This window comes from Mustela nigripes, chromosome 12 (genome assembly GCF_022355385.1).
Source record: "Mustela nigripes isolate SB6536 chromosome 12, MUSNIG.SB6536, whole genome shotgun sequence".
NCBI classification, from domain to species: Eukaryota; Metazoa; Chordata; class Mammalia; order Carnivora; family Mustelidae; genus Mustela; species Mustela nigripes.
The window spans coordinates 45,585,678-45,609,498 of NC_081568.1; the positions used below are offsets into that span (position 1 = coordinate 45,585,678).

The 23,821-nt window shown below is 40.8% G+C and overlaps 1 protein-coding gene across 5 annotated transcripts in view; it reads right to left on the bottom strand.

Moving 5' to 3' along the window:
- The window catches only part of GEMIN5 (gem nuclear organelle associated protein 5), a 43,146-nt gene extending 19,566 nt beyond the window's left edge, over positions 1 to 23,580 (bottom strand). For 2 of the 5 annotated variants that reach the window (XM_059417233.1, XM_059417232.1), the window contains exons 1-15: positions 23,260 to 23,579; positions 22,294 to 22,454; positions 21,413 to 21,594; positions 18,442 to 18,593; positions 18,111 to 18,227; positions 16,605 to 16,737; positions 15,100 to 15,265; positions 14,022 to 14,234; positions 12,694 to 12,779; positions 9,955 to 10,037; positions 8,705 to 8,841; positions 5,569 to 5,642; positions 4,924 to 5,105; positions 2,807 to 2,946; positions 1,193 to 1,364 (exon numbers count right to left, since the gene is read on the bottom strand). In XM_059417233.1, the coding sequence (XP_059273216.1) occupies positions 1,193 to 1,364; positions 2,807 to 2,946; positions 4,924 to 5,105; positions 5,569 to 5,642; positions 8,705 to 8,841; positions 9,955 to 10,037; positions 12,694 to 12,779; positions 14,022 to 14,234; positions 15,100 to 15,265; positions 16,605 to 16,737; positions 18,111 to 18,227; positions 18,442 to 18,593; positions 21,413 to 21,594; positions 22,294 to 22,454; positions 23,260 to 23,425 (2,164 nt within the window). In that variant the 5' untranslated portion in view covers positions 23,426 to 23,579. Of the gene's footprint in view, positions 1 to 1,192; positions 1,365 to 2,806; positions 2,947 to 4,923; positions 5,106 to 5,568; positions 5,643 to 8,704; positions 8,842 to 9,954; positions 10,038 to 12,693; positions 12,780 to 14,021; positions 14,235 to 15,099; positions 15,266 to 16,604; positions 16,738 to 18,110; positions 18,231 to 18,441; positions 18,594 to 21,412; positions 21,595 to 22,293; positions 22,455 to 23,259 lie in introns of all 5 variants that reach the window. The other 3 variants (XM_059417231.1, XM_059417230.1, XM_059417234.1) reach the window with 2 other exon arrangements.
- Between the last annotated feature and the right edge of the window lie 241 nt (positions 23,581 to 23,821).

A 23,821-nucleotide genomic window follows, 5' to 3' on the forward strand; every position in this document is an offset into this window, starting at 1 on the left:
GCTCAGTGTAACATTTCTGAGGATTCATCCATATTGTTGTTTTTATCAGTAGTTACTTTCTTTTTATAGCTGAGTAGAATTCCACTCTAGGGATAGACCATAGTTTATTTACCAGCTGATGGACTTGTGGGTTGTGTTTAGTTTGTGGCGATTACATATAAAGCTGCTATAAGCATTCTTTTATTTATTTATTTGTTTTTAAAAAGATTTTGTTTATTTGACAGAGAGAGAAACAGCGAGAGAGGGAACACAAGCAGGGGAGTGGGAGACGGAGAAGCAGGCTTCCCACAGAGCAGAAAGCCCGATGTGGGGCTTGATCCCGGGATCCTGGGATCATGACCTGAGCCAGAGGCAGACGCTTAATGACTGAGCCACTCAGGAGCCCCTGCTATAAGCATTCTTTTATAAATTTTTAATATGGCTATATCTTTTTATTTACTTGGATCATTTTTACTCATATATTATTCTGTCTAGTTTTTTAAAAAAGATTTTATTTATCTATTTGACAGAGAGAGAGAGAGAGAGAGAGAGAGAACAATCAGGGGGAGCAGCAGAGAGAGAAGCAGGCTCCTTGCTGAGCAGGGAGCCCAATGTGGGGCTTGATCCCAGGACTCTGGGATCATGACCTGGGCCAGAGGCAGACACTTAACTGACTGAGCCACCCAGATGCCCTGCCCCTCTGTCTAGTTTTCTAGCTGTATATGGCAGGTGTGCAAGTTGGCACCTTGATCTTTGACTGCCAGAAATGGAATTCTTTTTCTCACTATTTTCAAGTTTAGACTGTCCCAGATTTGGTTAGTGGGAGCCCCTGCGAGCTGGCTTCTTTGTCCTCTTGATATATCTCAGTTTTTGAGCACTTCCTTCCTTTGTGGCACCAGATGATGTTTGAGGCCCATATCTTATTTTTTCCTTTCCCAACCTGGAATTAGGCATTTCTCTAAGAAGCTCTGGTTGGTCTCTTTTAACAGAAAATGATACATAGAAACCAAGATCTGGGGATGCTAGGTATAACTCATTAGTATTTGTATGTTGTCCTCATGGCTGCATTCTTTGGTTAGGAAGGCAACCCATGCCATACTATCACTGCGACTCTACAGGAATGTCCTCTTTACTTGACCTTGATCAGCTCAATTACTGAGGAAGGGAGAAAGGGAATTAGACAAGCATTTACAGGCTCCTGGTTCCGACTGACCTTGAGGAGGCCGGGAATGTTCTTGCATGGAAGTAAGCCATTTGTACACACAGAAGTCATCTGCCCCTGAGTAGATGCAGTCTGGGTCCAGTGGGGACCACGCCACACAAAGCAGTCGACCTCGATGTCCTCGGAAATTGCAAAGAGGCTCTTCTCGGAGAGTATCCCACACCTAAAACCCAAAGTCACACAATAGCATAGATAAATTCTGGTTAATCTATTACTTTGGGGGATTTAAGTTAAAAAAGATTTTTTTTATTTTTTTATTTTTTTTAAAGATTTTTATTTATTTGTTAGAGAGAGAGATACAGAGCGCAAGCACAGGCAGACAGAGTGGCAGGCTAGAGGCAGAGGGAGAAGCAGGCTCCCTGCCAAGCAAGGAGCCCGATGTGGGACTCGATCCCAGGACGCTGGGATCATGACCTGAGCCGAAGGCAGCCGCTTAACCAACTGAGCCACCCAGGCGTCCCGAGTTAAAAAAGATTTTTAAAAAATATGTATACTCTTATTTCCCCTTATGATTTATTATTTTCTCTTAGGAGTTCAAATTTTAGAAGTATTTTTTCTTGTAGAAGGCTTATGCACTCTGGGATATAGAGACATTCTTATGGAGATGATTCTGAATGGGCTTCTAATGGTGCCCTATGGATTTCACTGTACTAAATGAGCATTCTAAGTTTTTTGGGCTGGGGAACCTGATGTCATGAAGAGAATTTTTTTTTTAAGATTTTATTTATTTATTTGACAGAGAGAGAGATTGCAAGCAGATAGAGAGGCAGGCAGAGGGGGAAGCAGGCTCCCCGCAGAGCGGAGAGCCTGATGCAGGGCTCAATCCCAGGGCCCTGACACCATGACCTGAGCTGAAGGCTGAGGCTTAACCCACTGAGCAACCCAGGCACCCCTCATGAAGAGAATTTTAATTTAGAGCCTATACTTGCATGTGGAGGGCATGTGTATGATTCTGATTTCTCACAGGTGATTCTTTTGTCCCCATCTCTGTGAGATTATCAATTTCCTTATAGTTTCTTGAATTACCCCATCTCCATTTTCACAGAGGGCAGCCCCTCCTGTTTCCTAGCTCTGTGCAAATAGCTTGGTTACAACTCAACACTGAGATGGACATCCATCAGAGGTCAGCTCTCCAGTTCCTCACGTTCTGGTTCTGGTATCTGAAAGTCCTACCTCATAGCTATGGCTTGGCATCTCATCTTTATTTTTTCCAGTTTGAAGATTTTTGACTCACCAGTTTATCATTAAAAACTGTTATTGATTTATAGCCCCCGTTTCTGTGTTTAAAAACAGAAGCAAGTACTTCTCACATCAATTTAGTCCATCATATGACAATAAGAATGAAATGTTAAAAAACAGTTCTTATCAATACTTTCCCTGTCATCTAAATAAAACAAAAATAAATACAAAACCCCAAAACCCAATCTTAGCCTGCCAAGGGCTCAGATACGTGGGATGAACTAAAATGCCTTCCAAAGCTCAGAATACCCCTTTCTGTAGAAAATAATGGCCAGGGAAGAAATGTACACAGCTGGGGGAAAAGAAGAAAGGGTTCCAGTTAGCGTATATAGTAAAAAACCTACAGAATCAAGGACACAATAGTACCTGAGCTGTACCATCGTAGGAAGCAGATACCAGCCTTCCATCATGATGTGGGCTCCACGCCACACTGGTAATCTTGGCTGTGTGCCCTGACAGCGTCCGGTAGGGCTCTGTAATGGTTACTGGAGTTTCAGGATTGCTCTCTAAGAGACAAGGGGAAGATGTCATTTCTACCAGCAACAACAAAAAGACACAGCGGAGTTAACATGGAGAGTCAAGATTTTGCCACGTGCTTTCTAGACAACTTTCAGCAGGCAGTATTATTTATTGGTTAAGACAATGGGCACGTAAGCAGTGCTTCCCACATGGGTTTACCACAAGAAGCGTCAGCTGTCATTCTATCTTTCTAAAAGCCACCAAAATGAAAATAGTATCTTTTGCATATAATATCAAGAAGGACGTGTCATCACTTTTATGGTGGCTGAAGATACATAATGTGAATTTAATCATATTTTCATACCAGGCTATCCCAGACTAAGGGAACATCTACAAAATAACAGGGCAGCATTAAAAAGATTAAAAAAGAAAAGGCTTAAAAAAAAAGAAAAGGCTTAGAGACTATTCTAGATATAAAGGACATTGCTGGATCAACTGACAAAACTAGAATATGAGGGATGCCTGGGTGGCTCAGTGGGTTAAGCAGCTGCCTTTGGCTCAGATCATGATCTCAGCATCCTGGGATTGAGTCCCACATTGGCCTCTTTGCTCTGCAGGGAGCCTGCTTCTCCCTTTGCCTCTGCCTGCCACACTGCCTGCCTATACTCTCTCTCTCTGACAAATAAATAAAATCTTAAAACAAAAAAACCCTAGAATATGGATGGTAGATTAAACTACTGTATACATATTGTTATATTAACTGAAGTTCATTATAGAATTGTAGATTATAAGGGAATATCCTTATTCTTACAAAATACACAAATATTAAGGGACATGGGGGCATGATGCACGCAACATCAACAGCTTGGAAAAAATATGTACTCAGGCACACACATACACAGAACCACGTGACTATGACAAAAGGTTAACAGTTATTGAACGTGTGAGAGGGTGTATGAGAGTTCTCTGTATTATTCTTGCATCTTTCCTCTAAGCCTGATAAAGTAATACTGGTTCTGGCCATTTTTTGGTCTTTTTCTGTTATTCAGTAGATATAAAATAAAAAACAAATGGAGATGTTAGTGTTAAAGTAGACAAAGATCTACATTGCTCTGAACAGTTAAGTTAATGCCCTCTGCCAAAGTGGATGCTTAATTTGGAATCCCACTAATATTAAGGACCAGGAAAAGCTATCTAATGTGTCTACTACTTATTGTTAGGAAAGTCTGTCTATACTTTAACAGTTTTTCCATATTGCTTTTAACTTGAGGGAACCAACTAGAATTGGTTTTTTTTTTTTTTTGGTGGCTGTTGTTACAGATAAGGATTTTCAGAAAACTATGGAAAATTCTAGAGAAAATAAAAATGTCAACTATGTTCACTATGGCTGACAGCATACACTTGGCAGTATTCTAGAAACAGTGTAGTGTTAGATTATAATTTCGTCATATTAGGAAATTAGGAAAAAAGTAATCTCACTGCTTCCATGTTTTAAAAAGCGGCTCTTAAAAAAAAAAAAAAAAAAAAAAAAAAAAAGCGGCTCTTTTAACCATGAACGCAGACTCTCACCAACCCAAGATCATGACCTGAGCCAAAACCAAGAATCTGAAGTATAACCAACCGACTGAGCCACCCAGGCACCTGTCTTATTTTAATGAAGAAGAATATGTTACTTTTGTTTTGTTTTTTAAAGATTTTGTTTATTTAATTTGAGAGAAAGTGAGATAGAGCACACGCAGGTTGAGAGGCAGGCAGACGGAGAGAGAAAAGCAGGCTCTCCCCTGAGAAGGGAGCCCAATGCAGGACTTGATCCCTGGACCCCGGGATCATGACCTGAGCCAAAGGGAGACGCATAACAGACTGAACCACCAGGCGCACCAAGAATATGTTACTTCAGAAAAAAAAACAACAAGAATAACATTTTAATACCGAAAAGCAAGTAAAACAAAACAAAACAAAAAAACTTAGAATGCAAAGTAGCTGGAGTGTAAAGAGTGCAAAGCAGTGTAAGAAACCAAAGGTACCTATGACAGTCTTTAGGTTGTGCACATAAATGATGGCATTGTTGGACCCAGAGGCCATCAGGTAGCTCAGCTCCGGCTGACTGCCATGCTCATGATGCCAGCTGATGGTGTTCACAAGCTTGTGATGCTGCTGGATGGTGCATATCAGTTTCAGGTTCGGAACCTGAAATATTTCTATTGATCTGGAATAGCGAACACATGAGAAGAAAGACGGATGCTCAAATTACAGTCTAATGCAAACAGGTATCTCCCTCATTCCATCACTCAAATAAAGGTGAAATGGAATAGGGTAACCCTATCTATCACTGCAAAGTTCTCTTACAGAGAACTAGAAACAAAAGGTTGTTCTTTCAACAAGTATATTCAGCTTTAAGAAAATCCCAACAATCTCCGTAAAGTTGTGTTTCTCAGCCTTTTGTGACAAATGGTGCTATGGAAAAGCTAAAATAGAATTAATGAATCAATGGCTAAATTAGGACTATTTGCTATTATCAACATCAGAAAGAGCACAGTGAGGTCTAAAAAGCATTTCTGCCCAGGCTTACATTAAAAAAAATGAAGATTTAGACAGTCCAGTGCAGTAGATGAGCATTTTATGAAGCATAAAATAATTTTTTTTTTTTAAATAAAGAAACAAACACATACCCGTCTTCATTGCCAAGAGCCATGATTTTGCCATCTGCTTTCCAGCTGATCTCTGTGTGTACAGGCAATTTGTACTAGAAAGCAAAACAAACCGATCTTGACTAAAAGCACTGTTCTTCTCTCTGCATATCTTACAAATCAATGATGACAGCATGAGAAAAAAAATCCCTGGAGTTAAAAATGTTCTAATTATGCAACCTGTAAATAACCTACATAGAGTTACCACAAGTGTTACTAAAAGCAAGCATTCTAATTGTAATTTGCTTAATTGGGACAAAAAAGAGGTCAGTAAATATTAAAGTTTACAGTATCTAACCTTCATTAAATGAACTTCATTTACATTACATTTGAACTTCATTAAAATGATTTTTATGCCACAGAAGAGAAGGTAACATGTCCATTGGCTTGGTAACATGGGGGTCATGTCTCCTTAACAAAAGGTTTTGTTTCTTTTCCTTCTACATTTAACAAAAGGATTTCTGTTTCTTTTCCTTCTACATTTTTTTTTTCTCCCAACTGTTGGTGTTTCACCAAGGGACACCCTCTTGTCTTCTTATCTCTTTAGACCATTTCATATATGCCCACAGCTTCTTCAGCTACCATTCATCTGAAGGAATTCCAAATTTCTTTCTTTTTAAAAGAGAGAGAGAAAATAAGTGAGCTCTCAAGCATTTGGGGAGGCAGAGGGGAGGGAAAGAGAGAATCCCATGCAGGCTCCACACCCAGCATGAAGCCAGATGCAGGGCTCAATCTCATCACTTCGAGATCATTACCTGAGCCAAAATCAAGAGTTGGATGCTTAACCGACTGAGCCACCCAGGTGCCCCAGGAATTCCAAATTTCTAACGCCAGCCTAAACTACTTGTATGAAGTCTTTTTTTTTTTTAAGATTTTACTTATTTATTTGACAGAGAGATATTACGAGTAGGCAGAGAGGCAGGCAGAGAGACAGAGAAGCAGGCTCCCATCCGAGCAGAAAGCCTGATGCAGGGCTCGATCCCAGGACCCTGAGATCATGACCTGAGCTGGAGGCAGAGGCTCAACCCACTGAGCCACCCAGGTCCCCCGTATGAAGTCTTTTTTTAAGCTTTTATTTTTAGGTAATCTTTATACCCAACATGGGGCTTGAAACCACAACCCTGAGATCAAGAGGCACGTGCTCTGGGGGGTGCCTGGGTGGCTCAGTTGGTTAAGCGTCTACCTTTGGCTCAGTTCATGATCCTGGAGTCTTGGGACCAAGTCCCTGGCTCAGCGGGGCGTTTGCCTCTCCCTGCTTGTGTTTTGTACTTATAATTTAATAGTTAATTAAATTATTATTATTATTATTATTATTTTAAAAGACTATTTTCTCAAAGAAAAAATAAATCTTAAAAAAAAAAAAAAAGAAAAGAAAAGATAAGTCTTGGAAAAAAATAAAGTCACATGCTCCACTGACTGAGTCAGCCAGGTGCCCCTCCTTGCATGAAATTCTGATGCACATATTCAACCACAAAACTAAAAGCTCTTTCAGAACAGAAATTTTATCTCTTTTATTCACTGCTGAATGTTAATACTGAGATAATATTTAATAAAAGAATACAGTTGATAAAAATCAGTTTGATTAAATGTTATTTTTGTGGGCGCCTGGGTGGCTCAGTGGGTTAAGCCGCTGCCTTTGGCTCAGGTCATGATCTCAGGGTCCTGAGATCGAGTCCCACATCAGGCTCTCTGCTCAGCAGGGAGCCTGCTTCCCTTCCTCTCTCTGCCTGCCTCTCTGCCTACTTGTGATCTCTCTCTCTGTCAAATAAATAAATAAAATCTTTAAAAAAAAAATGTTATTTTTGTTGTTCAAAAATTCAAAAATAGGGGCCCCTGGGTGGCTCAGTGGGTTAAAGCCTCTGCCTTCAGCTCAGGTCATGATCCCAGGGTCCTGGGATCGAGCCCCGCATTGGGCTCTCTGCTTGGCGGGGAGCCTGCTTCCTTCTCTCTCTGTCTGCCTCTCTGCCTACTTGTGATCTGTCTGTCAAATGAATAAATAAAAGCTTAAAAAAAAAATTCAAAAATAATGAGTGCCAATAAAAATGCTCATTTGGGGTGCCTGGGTGGCTCAGTGGGTTGAAGCCTCTGCCTTTGGCTCAGGTCATGATCCCAGGGTCCTGAGATTGAGCCCCACATCGGGGCTCTCTGCTCAGCAGGGAGCCTGCTTCCCCTCCTCTCTCTCTGCCTGCCTCTCTGCCTATTTGTGATCTCTGTCTGTCAAATAAATAAATAAAATCTTTAAAAAAAAAAATGCTCATTTGCAGGAGTAAGGAACTTTCAACATTTACGGTTTCCCTTCAAAAGACAGTTCTGGCATAGATAAATTGATAAAATGGGAAGGCAAAAGTGATTAAAAAAATGATTAAAAAATGATTTGGGTCTCTGGGTCAAGGATATAAGGGAACTATGTGTATTATTCTTGTGTAAATTCTGTAATTATTTCACCAAAAAATTAAAAATAAAATGGTTATTCTGTCTTGAGCAAAGTACTTTGCAGCCACACTTGGGTCACCATATTAATTTTTACCAAACTCTCACTATGTTCCTCCTAGTGGAGGACTAGTGTCTGGCCTGAAAAGATCTGAATATTTATCATCTATCACTATGGCAACTGAGACAAAACTTTTATTTGTATGTACGTGTGTGTGTGGTTTAGTTCCTTGGTTTACTCCGGGATTAAGATTTCTACATTATGTATTATATATCACAAATTCACTAATGCTTTTAGGAACATCTAAGAAATCTGAAAAAATCTTTAAAAAAAAAAAAAAAAAAAAAAAAAAGGGGCGCCTGGGTGGCTCAGTGGGTTAAGCCGCTGCCTTCGGCTCAGGTCATGATCTCAGAGTCCTGGGATCGAGTCCCGCATCGGGCTCTCTGCTCAGCGGAGAGCCTGCTTCCCTCTCTCTCTCTCTCTCTCTGCCTGCCTCTCCGTCTACTTGTGATTTCTCTCTGTCAAATTAATAAATAAAAAATCTTTAAGAAAAAAAAAAAAAAAAAAAAAAAAAAAAAAAGAAATCTGTTAGCATAATGGATATCTCTAATAACGGCATTCTTATGCAAGATGGGAAAGCAAGAATATGTAGAGATTCAGAGAAGACTTTAGACCACAAGAACTCACTTTGATTGAATTGGTGTCCCTGATGAGTTTGTTGATATCATAGGCCTCTCCACCAAGCTTCCAGGGGTTATGCTGTAAGACAATCCCTTCCCCTCCACAGCTGTATAAAGTGAGGGAAGGTCTGTCTCCTTCTCCTCCTATAGAAGATAAGAAAGTTTATTAGTTTCGCATTTCATCAGCTTAACTCTTTGTTGCTATACTGTTGCATACTATGAGTTGTTTTAAAAGAATTTTGTTAACACATTGGAATAAATTCACTGTTCCTTGCATATGAACACAGTTATTGGGAGAAATAAAAACAATTACTAATTCTGCAGTAATATTTATAATACAGCATATTTGTTTTAGCCATTCTTCTCCTATTCAAATAGTATGGGTATTAAAGCTGGGATAAAAAAAACATGTTCGCAATGTTTATGAGAATCTGTTTTCCTTTCCTTTCAGAAATGAGTCCTCCATTCTATGCACATTTAAACATACGGGTTTCCTATGACTAACTATAAGGGGCTGTCCTCAAAGCAATGGTTTAGTATTCTAGCAATCCTCTTGCTGACTTTTAAGAAGCAAACAGTGGTTCTTGTGGGTTTCTTTAAGGACAAATTTTATTTTCACCGCTGCTAGAACTATGCCTGGCACCAAATCAAGGATCCACTAAAACAGTTGTTGATTGAATGAAGGAATGACCTCCAACTGCAATGCTGCTTGGGTTCTGATGATTTACATTATTTTCTCTGTGTACTGCCATTACTTATGGATATCACTTTAGGGGTAATAAAGATAAGGCTGAGAAGCAAGAAGAAGTAAAGGATCAGATTACAGTGATGCCAAAGAGATCATTTGAGGAATTCTGTGTGCTTTAACTGTAGGTGAAAACAGATTATCAGTACTCCATTTCTATACTCAAATGTGTAATTCTGATAAAATTAAAAAGAAATAGCAAATTTTAGTGAGAAAGCATTAGACTGGGGACCAGAAGCCAGCATGAGGGAACTACATGCACCATGAAAAAAAAAATTCAGCTTGAAGAGACCAAATGATGCTTTCGAGTTTGGGGATTCTTATTATGGGTGAATGGATTCTAACTTATTACCTGCTGTGACTACCCTTATGGATCCTTGGGGAGACATAGCAGTCTGTCTAAGCAGTCACTGTACTAGAATATTTATGACTTTTTAGCTTGAGTATCTTACAATTAAACTGAAAGAAAGAGAATGCACTCATGTTTGCTAGAGAATGGCTCAGGTACTTACCGAGCGAAATGGGGGGTAGTGGTGGCCCCCAGGCTAAAGTGTACACAGTCTTCTTATGATATGTGCTAGAAATCTGTGGAGGTCTGTGGGGGAAGGGGATGACAAACAGAAATTTAAACAGAAGGCACAGTGGAAAACAGAGTCACCTTTTTCTAAAACGTTCCTACCTACTAGTTGCTGATACTAGAGAAAAACAATTTAACAGTATCCTTCTCTAAATAGTTGATTTTGGAGAAGCCAACCCTTAAATAACATACCATGGAATGGTATCTGCCACCAAAATGATTAAGTCCCAAAAGTACTTTACGCAGAAAAATAGGTTATCCCTCCCCGCTACCCCCTCTCCCCACTGTGGGACCAGTTTGGGGTTTTTTTCCCCCTCTCCCCCCAGCCGTCCACTTCACTTAAATGTCATATATTCTAATGTTACTGTAGTTACAAGTATGGTCAAGGTTATGACAACTAGAGAAAAACAGAACAAGACAGAAAATGTGAACTGTTCAACCCAGAACCAAGGTTACTGCTAAGTGTCTGCTATCATCATACAGATGGACCCACCTAACTTTCAAGTAAAAGATCAGAAGTCATTTTAGACTTACCCTGTCATTAACATCACATTCTTAAACTAAGGCAAGATTTTAGAAAAGTCTGATTTCAAAGTTTTTGACTGAAGACATCTTGCTCTTGAGGGTCATGTGGAAGGCTGGGGTGGTTAAAGACACATGAAGTGTCAGTAAAGGGCGGTATGGCTGTTACCTTCACCATAAACCGTGTTCTCTGTATGAAGTGTGAATTCCTGGGGTCCAGAATCTACGACCAAACTAGCTGTTGTCTTATTTACTTCCACACTTCTGACACATGCAGCATCATCATTCTGGACAATAAACCCCAATTTCTTTGGGCTCAAAGAAATAGAACAAGTGATTCTGGCTGAAAACTCCCTAACAGCATATCTACAGCAGCACTCTTCCTCCTACTATACACCCTTCCTGTGTGTGTTTGGACATTCAGCTCGTAATAACCAGAAGATATTAATTTAATAGAATTAGTCAACAATTTTGTGAAGACACAGAGCTATTTAAATTGAAATCTGGTTTTATTTTCTTCAGTGTCCCTTTGAGATAGTATATTATTATTTTTTGCGAATTAAAAAATGGAGTTAACTGCAGAACAGAAAATGCAATAACTGACTGCATATAGGTTTATGTATGTACTTAAAAAAATTGCATATAAAAAAGGTTGCCTCTGCAGTGTAGTTAATAATTCCTACTTAGAAATGAATGATCTAGAATAGAGATTGGCAAACTTAGACTGAAAAGGGCCAGCCAGTACCCATCTCCTCTCACTGTGCTCTGGTGCTATGAAAGCAGCCTCCGATAAGGTGTAAACAAACGAGTGTGGCTGGGTTCTGATAACGCTTTATCTGCGGACATTGAAATCTGAATTCTGTGTAATTTTCATGTCATGAAATAGTAGTCATTGGGTTTTTTCCCCCAATAATTTAAAAAGGTAGAACCATTCTTAAGTCATGAGCTGTGGCTCTCCAATCCCTGGTTTAGAACAGTGCTGTTCAATAAGCACTGGGCCTTGTGCACCCGAAATGTGGCTCAGGAGAAACAAGGAACGTAAATGCTAATTTGATTTAATTTTAATTATTTTAACTAAAAATAGCATTTGGGGGCTACCAAAATGAACAGCGTAGGTCTGGAATCTAATCAAGCATCTAGGATAGCTGTGTGTTAACAGACTCATAGAGTGAGCCATACAGATGAGCCACATATGCAGCTTAAAGCTTTCTTATAGCCACATTCAAAGAAGCAGAAGAAATAGGTGAAATTAAATTTCAATAGTATATTTTATCTAGCTCAATATACAAAAGTATTATCTTTTAAAATATCAAAATAAAATAATTATTGAGATATTTTACATTTTAGAGGAGGGGGGAGGCTGTCTTTGAATTCGAGTGTATTTATACTTACAGCACAGCCCAATAGTCACCTGTGGCTAAAAAGACCACTGGAATGGACAATGAAGCTCTAGATATAACTTCCAGCTTGCAGGGAATATGGGGAATACTGAAATGAGTTAGAAATCCCCACAAATAAATAACTAGGTAAGCCCAAAATGTAGAATATTTTCACCACAAACTTATCTGGTATCTTCAAACTGAAAAGGCAATGTTATGGAAAGAAGTGGGGGGTGCTCTTTTAGAGTAAGAGAGACTAAAGAGACATAACAAAATGCAATGGGTTGAACCCTAATTGAAATGAATTTGAAAAAAAAAATAGCTAGGAAAATCATTTTTGGCTCAACTGAAGAAAAGTGCATATGGACTGGATATTAGATCATATTATGGAATTACTATTAATTTTAAGTGTGCAAAGATAAGGCAAGTATGGCAAAATGTTAACCAATGGTGAGTCTAGGTGGAAGGCACAAAGCTGTTCTTTGTACTAGGCTTTCAGTGTTCATGGACACCTGAAAGCTTCTGTAAGAAAAGCTGAAGGAGAGCAAAAGCAAATGATTTATTTTCGTGGTAACCACAGGTCCGAAAGCCTGAATCACTATCACCTGAAAAAAAATTTAAAAAATATAAATCCAAGTTGTAAGCATCAAGTCTCACAGCCAGGATCTTAAAGATGTTTCCCAGGCCAATTCTGATGTACATCCAGGTTTATGCATCAAAATTAACTCCATCAATGACATTATGGTCAGTGGGTCAAACACTCTATTTCTTACTTGTTGGAGTAGGTGTCATACAATCCCACTTTCCCGTCATCAGTCCCAAAAGCTAAGCAGCCTTCCTTGGCTGGGTGCCAGCACAGCTACAAAACACAGGAGGAGAGGGGCAAAACTGTCAAGGGAACCATTGGGTTATCCTTTGAGTATTCAAATGCACAACTTTCTTGCTCTTGGTATCTTCTAATTTTAAAAGTAACAAATTCTCATTATTTAAAAGAAGCAAAGCAATAAAGCAAAGTAAAAGTCACTGGTAAGTCCACCATCTGAAACATCCCATTGCCAATTTTGTATCTTTCCCGGTTTTTTTTTTTTTGGTGAATAAAGTTAAATATATACAGTTGAAAAAAAACAAAAATAGGCTCAAACATTTAAATGATGTGCATGATCACTGTTGAGTGGGGAGAAAAGATTCCATAATACTTTAGAAAATAGGATTCTATTCATATAATCTGCAACAGTGGTTCTCTGCTTTATACTAGTGGGAGAATAGGGACACATGGGTGGCTCAGTCGGTTAAGTGGCTGTCTTCAGCTCAGATCATGATCCCAGTGTCCTGGGATTGAGTCCCACATCAGGCTCCCTGCTCAGCGGGAAGCTTGTTTCTCCCTCTGCCTGCCACTCAGCCTGCCTGTACTCTCTCTGTCTCTCTGACAAATAAATAAATAAAATCTTTTAAAAAAAAGGTGGGAGAATAGAGTGGAGGGTAGGATGATTTTTTGCGATCTACACTTCTATACTGTTTGGTTTTCTTTTTTTCTGTTGTTATTATTTTATTATTTTTTTAAAGATTTATTTGTTTGAGAGAGAGAGAATCTCAAGCAGATTCAGTACTGAACACTGAGTGCCTGCACGGGGCTGGATCTCAGGACACTGAGATCCCAACCTGAGCTGAAACCAAGAGTCAGACACTTAACCAACTATGCCACCTAGGAGTCCCTGTTATTATTTTTTTATTGAAGTATAGTTGACATACAATGTTATAATTAGCTTCAGGTGTACAACATAGTGATTTGACAATTCTGAATGGTTTTCCTTTTAACCAAACATTTATTGCTTTTAGACTAGAGAAAACAAAAAACATATATAGTTGTATAATCTGCAATTAATGTTTTATAATTTTCACTTTCCATGAATCATCAACACCTTTCCACATCAAAGAAGGAGCCACATTAACATTTTTAATAGTTTGACACCATTGAATATGTTTTGTATTATAACTTAAATATATCTTCTATGAATGCACATCCAGATCATTTTTAATTTCTTACTACAAGAATTACTTATTCGAAAAAAGTTCAGAGCAAGCTCAAAGAAATCACCCTTACCGCGGTAACCTTGGACTTGACACCCTGCCAAAAATTTTTCACATCGTAGTTGTTCTTGATGGACAGTGTATTCCATACACGGATCATGCCATCCCCAACGCCTATGGCCAAACAGCCCATGTCCACAGGAGAGAAAGCTAGTTTATAGGCAAACCCACCGAGGGAAGGTAGGGTCCAGCAGCACTCAAGGGTGGCCATGTCCCAACATTTTACCTGAAAAGATCAAGAGTTAGGGTCTAAATATAAAAAAAGATCAGAGAAATTGGAAAAAGACTTAACATCTCAAATTGGATGGACTCCAAGAATGGGTAAGAATAATGTAATTTAACTATTCCAGTAGGTAGTAGAAAAAGTACCTCTTAGATTAAAAAAAGAGGAATAAATTGTAGAGCTCAAAGGGACCTTAGAATACATTTATTCCCAGTGATGTCAAGTGAATTTAGGGTCACACAATGAATAAACCAGACCCAGGGCTCCCATATCCCAGAATCCACTGGCGTTTCCATTCTACGGTATTATAGTATTGGTAATTGCCTCATTTGGCGAACCCTAACTAAAAATGAAGGTGGCCTCAGGACACTGGAAAATGACTAGAGCTATCTCAAAAAAACAAAATATCTTATACCCAGGGGAATGGAAAGTGCTACGTATTTAATCTTCACTTATTGAACAGAGGGGATTGGGAGAAAACTGTGTGTCAAATAAGGCTAGCGTAACTGCAAAACAATTAAGCCAGTTCTCTCTTGGAGATTTCACGAAGAGCAGATATTTCTCTACCTAAACTATAGACAAAGATATTTTAAAGCCAGAGCTTGATGATCTCACACATCCTTCCCTGGGCACGTGTACAATTCTTTATCCTACCTGCTTTAACAAAAAGGCATTTTGGTGGTTCCTCACCTTTCCCCAAACTTTTGCAGTTGACATAGTTAGCGGTGAGCACTAACAGTAACTCTGATTGGTTCGAGGGTCTAAGGTAGGGCATGAGAACTGATGGATGGTTTGAAAAGCCCTCTAATCCCATCCAAGTCATAAATCACTGCTCTACAATACTGAATGCAAAATAAGCAGTTCTTACGTCTCTGTCCATTGATGTAGAAAGCAGCAGCTGTTTGTCATCCTCAGTTTGTAAAGGGCATAAGTTAAATACAATTCTTGAATGATTCTGCCCTTCTGATGAAGCACTAAAGAGGGTATATTTCCGTCTCCAAGACTGAGTGAGATCCCACAGTAACAACTCGCCTCTGTGAAGGAAAAACAAGCACGAGTTCTCTTTCATAAATGATCTGAAAACAAGTGATTTAGGGACAGGGCGTAGGGGCCCTCTGTTGCAAAATGATCTGCTAACTGTTCTTTTAAGGAGAAGAAACTGCAGGGGCGCCTGGGTGGCTCAGTGGGTTAAAGCCTCTGCCTTCGGCTCAGGTCATGATCCCAGGGTCCTGGGATCAAGCCCCACATCGGGCTCTCTGCTCCGCGGGGAGCCTGCTTCCTCCTCTCTCTCACTCTCTGCCTGCCTCTCTGCCTACTTGTGATCTCTGTCTGTCAAATAAATAAATAAAATCTTTAAAAAAAAAAAAAAGGGGAGAAGAAACTGCATATCCTGAAATATGCACAAAATAGCTCAGAAAGAACCCACGCAAGACAAAGAGCCACTGACCATGGAGAAGGGACTCTAGCCACTTGAGAAGACTGAGGTAGGAATAGTAAGTAATTCCCTATGTTCTTTCTGAAAGACACGAATGTACTGTATTACCTTTGCAGCAGACTTTCCTAACAGCTTTAATTGTAAAATGCCATCATAATTTACACAGCCCTGGAGCTTTAAGACATACTCTCTCTTTTGGGGGGCAGTGTGGGAGAGTAGGGCCAAGACCAACATTTTTTGGGTGGGGGGAGGATTTTTTTTTTTTTTAAAGATTTTATTTATTTATTTGACACAGAGAGAGATCACAAGTAGGCAGAGAGGCAGGCAGAGAGAGAGAGGGAAGCAGGCTCCCTGCTGAGCAGAGAGCCCAATCCGGGGCTCGATCCAAGGACCCTGAGATCATGACCTGAGCTGAAGGCAGAGGCTTAATCCACTGAGCCACCCAGGTGCCCCGGGGGAAGGATTTTTATATGCTTTAACTCATTTCATTTAAAAGCAGGGCCCTTCCTTGTCTGCGGCTAGAAGCCAGTACCCAATACGTTTTGTTCAGTAAATGGCTTATAATCACCCTAAGAGACAGGAAATCCTGTACGCTCCCTCTTTTTCATATGAAGCAATTGAAGCTCAGAGTAAAGGGTCATGCTCATGAACACATAGAAGATAAGAGACTGATTCTGAAATGTAGTTCTGCCTGGCTTCAGAGTTCATGCTCTGAACCACCAGGCTATGCTTACTGGATTTTCTTTCTCAGCACTGTTATTAAAGAAGGCATAGGAATTTGTATCATGGTTTTTCTATTACAAATGGCCCATGGTAATAAAAGACTTAACTATTGTTTTTTCCGTCTTGTCTAGAAAGAGAAGCGAGAAGCCTACAAATTCCTCAAGCTAGAGTGGAAAATAAAGTATGTCAGAGAGTGTGACCAAAAAAACACTTACCCAAAACAGCTGGATACCAGCTGTGTTGGTTGGTCCTTAGGCCAGTGGAGTGTCAACCAAAGGCGTTCTTTAACAGTCGGGTCTATACCCCCTCCTCTTCTCTTCAGAAAGGGCAATTTCAAAATCATCACCCCTGCAGATTAAAAGAAGGTCAGAGGGTGCTCAAAACAGTGAAACAACGTAAGTCCCCAGCAGTTCACAACATAGTTTGTGGTTTAAAAGTCTGTTAGCTTGGTTACTTAGAATTCAGACCTCATTTGCTCATGGAAATGTTATACAGGGTTTTAATACAGTCTAATTTAAGTGAGACAAGCTTTCACAGGCTGTTCTGGCAACCTAAGCACATTAAGAATATTGTCTGTCTGGGAAAATGAGGTTTCAACTGAACTGTGAACCCAGGGGGTAACACAACTCCAGATTCTCCAAAGTTGGCAGGACCGAGAGTGGGATTCCTTCTTCTAGTTGGCAAGAAAGCCAACAAAAGGGGCAAATATGGCGGTCAACGTGGGAAGTCCCTCCACCCCCAAGAGGCTACTCACCAGTGGTCCTTAATCCCTATTATATATCAGAACGACTCACTGGTGGAGCCTCTAAAAATATATATGTGAGGGCCCAACTCCTAGAGATTCTGATTCAGTAGATCTGAGGTGGGGTCCAGGCACCCACATTTTCCAAAAACTCTCCAGGTGATTTTGCTGCATGACTAGAATCAAAAACTGTTGTATCAAGATTTCCATAGGCTTAGAGGCCCTTCTGGAGGGATTCCTGGCCTAATGTTGTCCCCACTTGGGAGGATCAGCCATAGTATGCCCAAAAGCAGCCCACAATTCTTTAAAAAATTCTGTTTTCCAGAATTACACTATTCGTTACCACTGACTAAGCTATAACTATGTGCCAGTACTGTGTTTTTTGCTTTATATGCATTAGTGCACTTGGCTAATGATGATAAAACCTTCATGGTTTTTAAATAAAGTGGAGAAAGAAGACTGCTATAAAGAGAAAGGCTCGATTTTCACTATAAAGGTCAAGACCACTCTGCCTGGAGTCCCTCTCAAATTTGTAAATTAAAGGTGAAAGTTTTGTTCAAAGAGAGAAGCTTGGGAAACTGAAGGACTGAAGGTCCCTGTAGTTTGGATAAACTAAGCTTTAACATTTAAACATGTGCTTTTACACTGGGTATAGATTATTTATCCTGCATTTGTGCACTAAAACCTCTAGCTCTTTTCCATTTCTCTGATCCAGACCATGCTAAGTTGGAATATTCCTTTCCTTATAACGGATATCTTGCCTTCTCTGCGGTGCCCCTTCTAGGAATGCATCAGAAACCCTCATCTCCAAAACCAAAGTCAGACTGGGAGGAGCAACTTTCTGGATAGAAAAGTAAAGAACTGCCTTCTTGCAGGTGATGACACACCCTTAGGATAACAAGACACAGTAAAAAAAGTTTCTACTTCTACCAACCACTGTAGGTTATATCACAAAAGAAATCTCAAACATCAGTCTTACCTCGGCCTCTAGAGCAGCTCCAGATTCGAATGGTCTGATCTTTGCTTCCAGTGGCTAAGTAGCAGCCTTTTGTTACTGGAGTTTGTTCTATAACTTTACCGTTGGGAATTTCAGGTTCTTCTAGGGTAGAGATGGTCATTTTGTTTTTAATTTGTATGAAACATGAACTTGTCAAAGAAAAACTAGTTTGCAAGGTTGCTGAAACTTAGCTATTATGTCGATAGATCTGATCTGTAAAACCTGAAGTTTTAAATATAATTCAAATGATACAGTTTAACCCACATTGTTCTTTAAGTCTGAGGAGTACTTGACCCTCTTAAATCATCTCTACCTGAATTTTCCTCCTGATTTATGGATAAACAGTCTTCACCAGGCAGGGGACACCAGGCTATGGAGTGGATCTCATCATCATGGCCTCGAAGCCTGTGAATAACTTCTCCTTTCTTACTGATGTCAATTATAACCACTATGCCATCCTTGTAGCTAAAAAACAAGAGTTAGAAACATTGAAAAATGAAGACAGAACAGTAAACATTTTGGATTAGGAGCTATCACTGTGCACTTCTAAAAGGTAAGTGTATTTGGGTGAGGTAGAAGGGAAAAAAGCAAGAAATAATCTTGTTTTGTCCTTCTTCCAAAATGTTCATTTTCTGTTTTCTGGTGTGGTTCTAACACATGGATCTCCCTGCCCTTCCAATCAAACTCTTGGCACTAAGTAATAATGTATACATTGCCTGGCATACAGTTCAAAGTGTTCGAAGGGACCTCCCGGAATGGTTATTTGTGGCGCCCAGCAAGCCCTCTGACTAGAGATAAATTTGTCCTAACACACTTACACCTCTCTCCCTGCCTTCCCCCCAACCTTTTTTTTTTTTTAACAAGTGATCTTATTTCTCTAACTATGAACTTAACAAAAGCTGTAGTACTGTAGCTTCTAAATCTGGATATTCCAAGGCTATCTTTTTTTTAAAATTCAGAGGACACTGAGAAATTTGAATAGCTTTTTAAACAAAAAAGACGAAGTACACATAAAGTAGTCCACCAACCCGCTTAAGGAAAAAAAAACCCTCCAATCACCCTGTGGTTGAAGTCCTTTGTACACCCCACTCCCACCCCAATCAAACCTTGCTTCCTCTCTTCTCCAGAGGTAAACTGGAGAATTTGTTTATTTGTGAAAATTTGTGAATTTTCTGTTCTGTCATTCCTAGCCTTTCTTTGTCTGCATTCCCAAAGATGATGGAAAATGATTCTGTTTATTTTAAAACTTCATACAAATGGTGTCATGCAGTCTGTTTTTCTGTAGCTTGTTATTTTTCACTTATTGTTAGTCACCCACGCTGATGCGTGTGACCCTGGTTCCCGGTCAGTCACTATATGATTGGACAGCGCTCTGTTGTGTGAATATGGCACAAGTCTATTCAATTTCTCTTTTGGAGGGGTTCCGTTTTTGGCTATTACAAACAAAACCAAACAAAAATGCCATTAATAATCTTAAGCACACTTAAGACAATTTCAGATTTGATGCACAGAGTGGAAGTGCCAAAATGTAAGATGTGTCTATCTTCACTTTCCTAGAAAGTGCACAAGTGCTCTCCAAAGTGGCTGTACCTATTCACATTTCCTACGTGCTAGAGGGTTCTGTAGGGAAACACACCTTTACAGCTCTATTTATTTTTCTCCTTTTATTAAAAACATTTCCCCCCCATTATAGTTTTATTTAAAGGAATAAAATCATATATCAATCTCTGCAGGCGTGGACTTCAAAAACCATCAAGTTTTGCAACAGTCAAGTGATCAAGCTGTTCTGCAATTTTAATCAGCCCTTCAGGGAATGATCACCATTTTGAAGATCCTCTAAAAACAAATCATTCTGATTCCATTCTGTGTCTGAACGTGCAGTTCCTTCTACCTGAAAGATTTCTTCTTTTCTCGTGAATTCTTGCTTTCAAGGTCACTTTGATTCAACCTTCGCTGATCCCTGCCTACCACCCAATCTGCTTCCTCTCTAGCACTCCCACTTCACCAGCAGACCACTGATCCACGACCCCTCCCGTTTTCATTGTTAGGTACCCACACCTGTCTTCCTCTCCTTCTCCTCATGCTGCAGATTTCACCATCCATCATTATAATCATTCCTTTAAAAACACCCTTAGCTTCTTTGTCCTCTTTCAGAGGTATTTACTCCACAAAACACCAAACTTTGTCAAATCCAACCACACCCTTTCTCAATAAGTCTGAAGTTTATTTTGAATTCATGACTTTGATATAAAGCTTCACACTCAACAGGCACCACTGGACTCTCTCTCAGTAAGCTCGTTTTCCTATTCTCCGAGATGATTATTTTCACATCTTCTTGCATGTATCCCAGCCCCACTTTGACCTTGACTCTACCTTTTCTGATTTATGCCTCATGGAGAAAATCAGAAGCCATCAGAATGAAACACCCTCCTCCTGCAACCAGATCAACAAACCTACCTGCACCTGTTTCCATATTCTCACTTGTCCTTTCTACTGGAGATCTAGAGCCAGTCCCCTCTTGACTTCTCAATATCACTGCTGTCTTTATCACTATCTGTGCAACCAGCTCTTCCTCTTCCATCAGTATAAAAACATGCCTTTATTATCTTTATTTAATATTCCCTTGACTCCCATGTACCTCCTCTGGCTTCCTGTCTATGCACATTTGTACAACAAACAAAAGTCTCCACGTGTATCTTGACTACTGTACCCCCAGTTTCTTGAATCCACTCCAGCCAACATTCTAGAGCTTATGTCAAATCTTCAAACTAGAGTGAAAAGACATCTTTGGGAGAGAAGTAGATGGAGTGGTGAGGGGAGGGGGGGGTGCCTGTTTGGGTAGTTTATGTGAAACATCCCCTTGGTGATGGAGGTGGAGGCAGAGAGCCCAATGCCAGACTGTTCTCCCCATCCAGACGGAGGGCTGAGAACTGGGACGGAGCAGAGTTCTCTGACACTCGGGGAGTAAATGTTATCTCTAAGAGCAAGTATCTGAGGGAGGAAAAGGGGGAATGAGAGTATTTCCTACATTTGGAGGCTGACTGAAGAAGTCAGATGTGAAGAATGAGGAAAGTACATTGTTGTAGAAACTAAAGAAATAAAAACAGAAAGTGAGAGAGATGGTAAGGGCCTGGACGTCACAGGAATAAATGTTACCAAGGGCTCAGGGAGTGGTTAATACCTATAAATGGCTTCCTCTGAGGAATAAAGGGGCAGGAGAAGATAAAGCAAATACAAATATGCTCATTAAAATAAACTACTGGAAGAGATGATATAGTACTTACCCAATGGCTACTAAATCTTCATGATGAGGTGAGCAAGTAAGACAGAAAATTGTCCTGGGTTCTATAAAGTGGTGCTGGCTGTCATTTCTGTTAAGCCAGTAACAGAAAACTACTCCCTTTTCATCTCCAGATACTATTAAATCCTTCACTTGAGGAGACCAATGCAATGCTGATATTGTATGCTTTAAAACAAGAAAAAAATACGTTCGCTTCTCATTTGTCAGTACTAAATTTTTACTTTGTTTTTAACCTGTACAATACTAGGCACATTGATAGGTACTTAATAAATACTACCAATGCCACTTGTAATACCAAATGTACATGAACAAAGAAGAATTTACCCTCCTAAGGATTGAAGAACCATTTAAAAACATTCCTTCCTTTAATAGCTTAATGCAAAGTTCTTACTAAGATTAACTGAGTCTCTCCCTTTTCTACATTCTCTCAAAAGGCAGGTTTATCAAGTAATTACCTGGTTTAAAAAGAAGTTTCATTCACTCATTTACAGTTTATATCAGGAAGTCTTTTTCATGTAAAGAACCAGAGAGCAGACATTTTAGATTTTGTCAGCCATACTATCTCTGGTACCACTACTCATCTCTGCTGTTTTAGTATCCAAGCAGCCAATACTTAAGAATGACTGTGGCTGTATTCCAATAAAGCAGTTTGCAAAAACAGGCAGCACTGTATTTTGCTGACCTCTGGTTTATATGTATCTTCTTCCAAAAAAGTTTTGAGGCATCTTACAATATAGCGTTTGTCATGCAGTTAAGGAACATGATTATAAAAGCTAACTTGCACAGATGAGCTAGCATACTTGAAACAAGAGAACCCCCAGCAGATAGACAGTAATGGTCTGAGAAACCAGTAAGCCATGATACCTGATGGAGTGCGTGTTCTGTCACAACTGCTTTTGTCTCTACATCCCAGATTTTCACAGTTCCATCATCAGAGCTGGTGGCACAGAGGTTGTACTGACCCGGGTGATGAGAAAATGTGAAGCCAGAAACCCTTTCGGTGTGTCCCACCAACTCCCCTATGACTTCAAGCAAAACAAGAATTCAGGTTAGAGTGCTACCTAAGATTCCTGGCAGAATCATACTGTAGTTAGAAGAGTGGGACCTCACTTATCCCGTGGTATTACAAAAAGTATCCAGGCACTCACAATCAGAAATTCCAAGTGCTGGTTCTGGCTCTGCCACAAGACTTCAGCCCAGTCATTTTATCTCCTTGAGCCTCACTCTTTTCAACCGTAAAATGCTGCTGATATCCCTTGATGTTCACAGTTCACAGGCTGAGGAGTGGCTCAAATGAAGAATGTAAAAGTGATTCTTGTTTAGATATGGCCAGAGGTCATTTGGGAAAGAATAAATACCTGGCTTGCCATATCCCAAAGTTTAATCAAACCTACTTTGGAGCATGAAAGCATCTGGCTCAACTCATTCATCTTGAAGAAACAACTAGGTATTTCCAGGATCTTGCTTTAGGGCCTGGAAGCTGTAGGCAGCCCCTAAACCCAGAAAGGCTCGCGGGGGCCCGCGCGCGCTGCGTTGGGGAGGGAGGCCACAGATGTTTTAAATGCCTGAGTCTACAAAGGGATAACTTCGGTGAGCGAGCGATCCTACGTTGAGAGCGCCAGGAGGCGGGACCGCTCAGCCACAACGTGGTGTAGCTCAATCTTGGAGACGCGGACGCACCTCGGCGTAGTAATGATTGTGAGCAGATCATTCTGCCTACCTGGGCCTCAGTTTGCCCATCTGTGGAGAAAGGTAGCTAGAAACGCCGACCGGGCGCCTCAGGCGAACCCAGAAGGGCAGGAAGGCCGGAGCCCAGAGGTGGGGGGTTACCTCGAAATGGGGGCGTCCCAGGGATCGCGCCGGCGCTCGGGCCCACGCGGACAAGAAAGACAGAGGTCCGCGCTGCGAAGCCGAAGAGGCCCCCGGGCACGGCATCGCTGCATCGGGCGCAGTACCAGTTAGGAGAGGGCGGCAGCGTGCGCGGATCCTGTCCCATGATCACAGGCCAGGAGAGATGAACCAAGGATGAACCACCGGGACAGACCGTTCGCAGCCCCACGCCGTAGCCGGGAAGGGGGCGGGGTTGGCTTGGAGCCCCGCCTCGCCGGGCCCGCCGCTACGGCGCGCGCCGAGGTCCAGGCCACACCGCGAGCTTTGCGCGCTCTCTCTACCCCCCATCCCGCCCCCCGCCCGCCACCGGCGGGCTGGGAGGGAGGCAGTCGCGAGCGCTGGGCTCTGCCTCCCAGCCTACCCGCGGCCTTGAAGGTCTGGTGCAACCTGAGCCTAGCCCGGGGTTAAGCATTCTCAGGTCCTAAAGCAAAGTACATAATTAAGGGCTTAGACTAGTGGAGTCACCGCCCCGCGCAAACGTTTTATTTTTGGACCTGTTCAA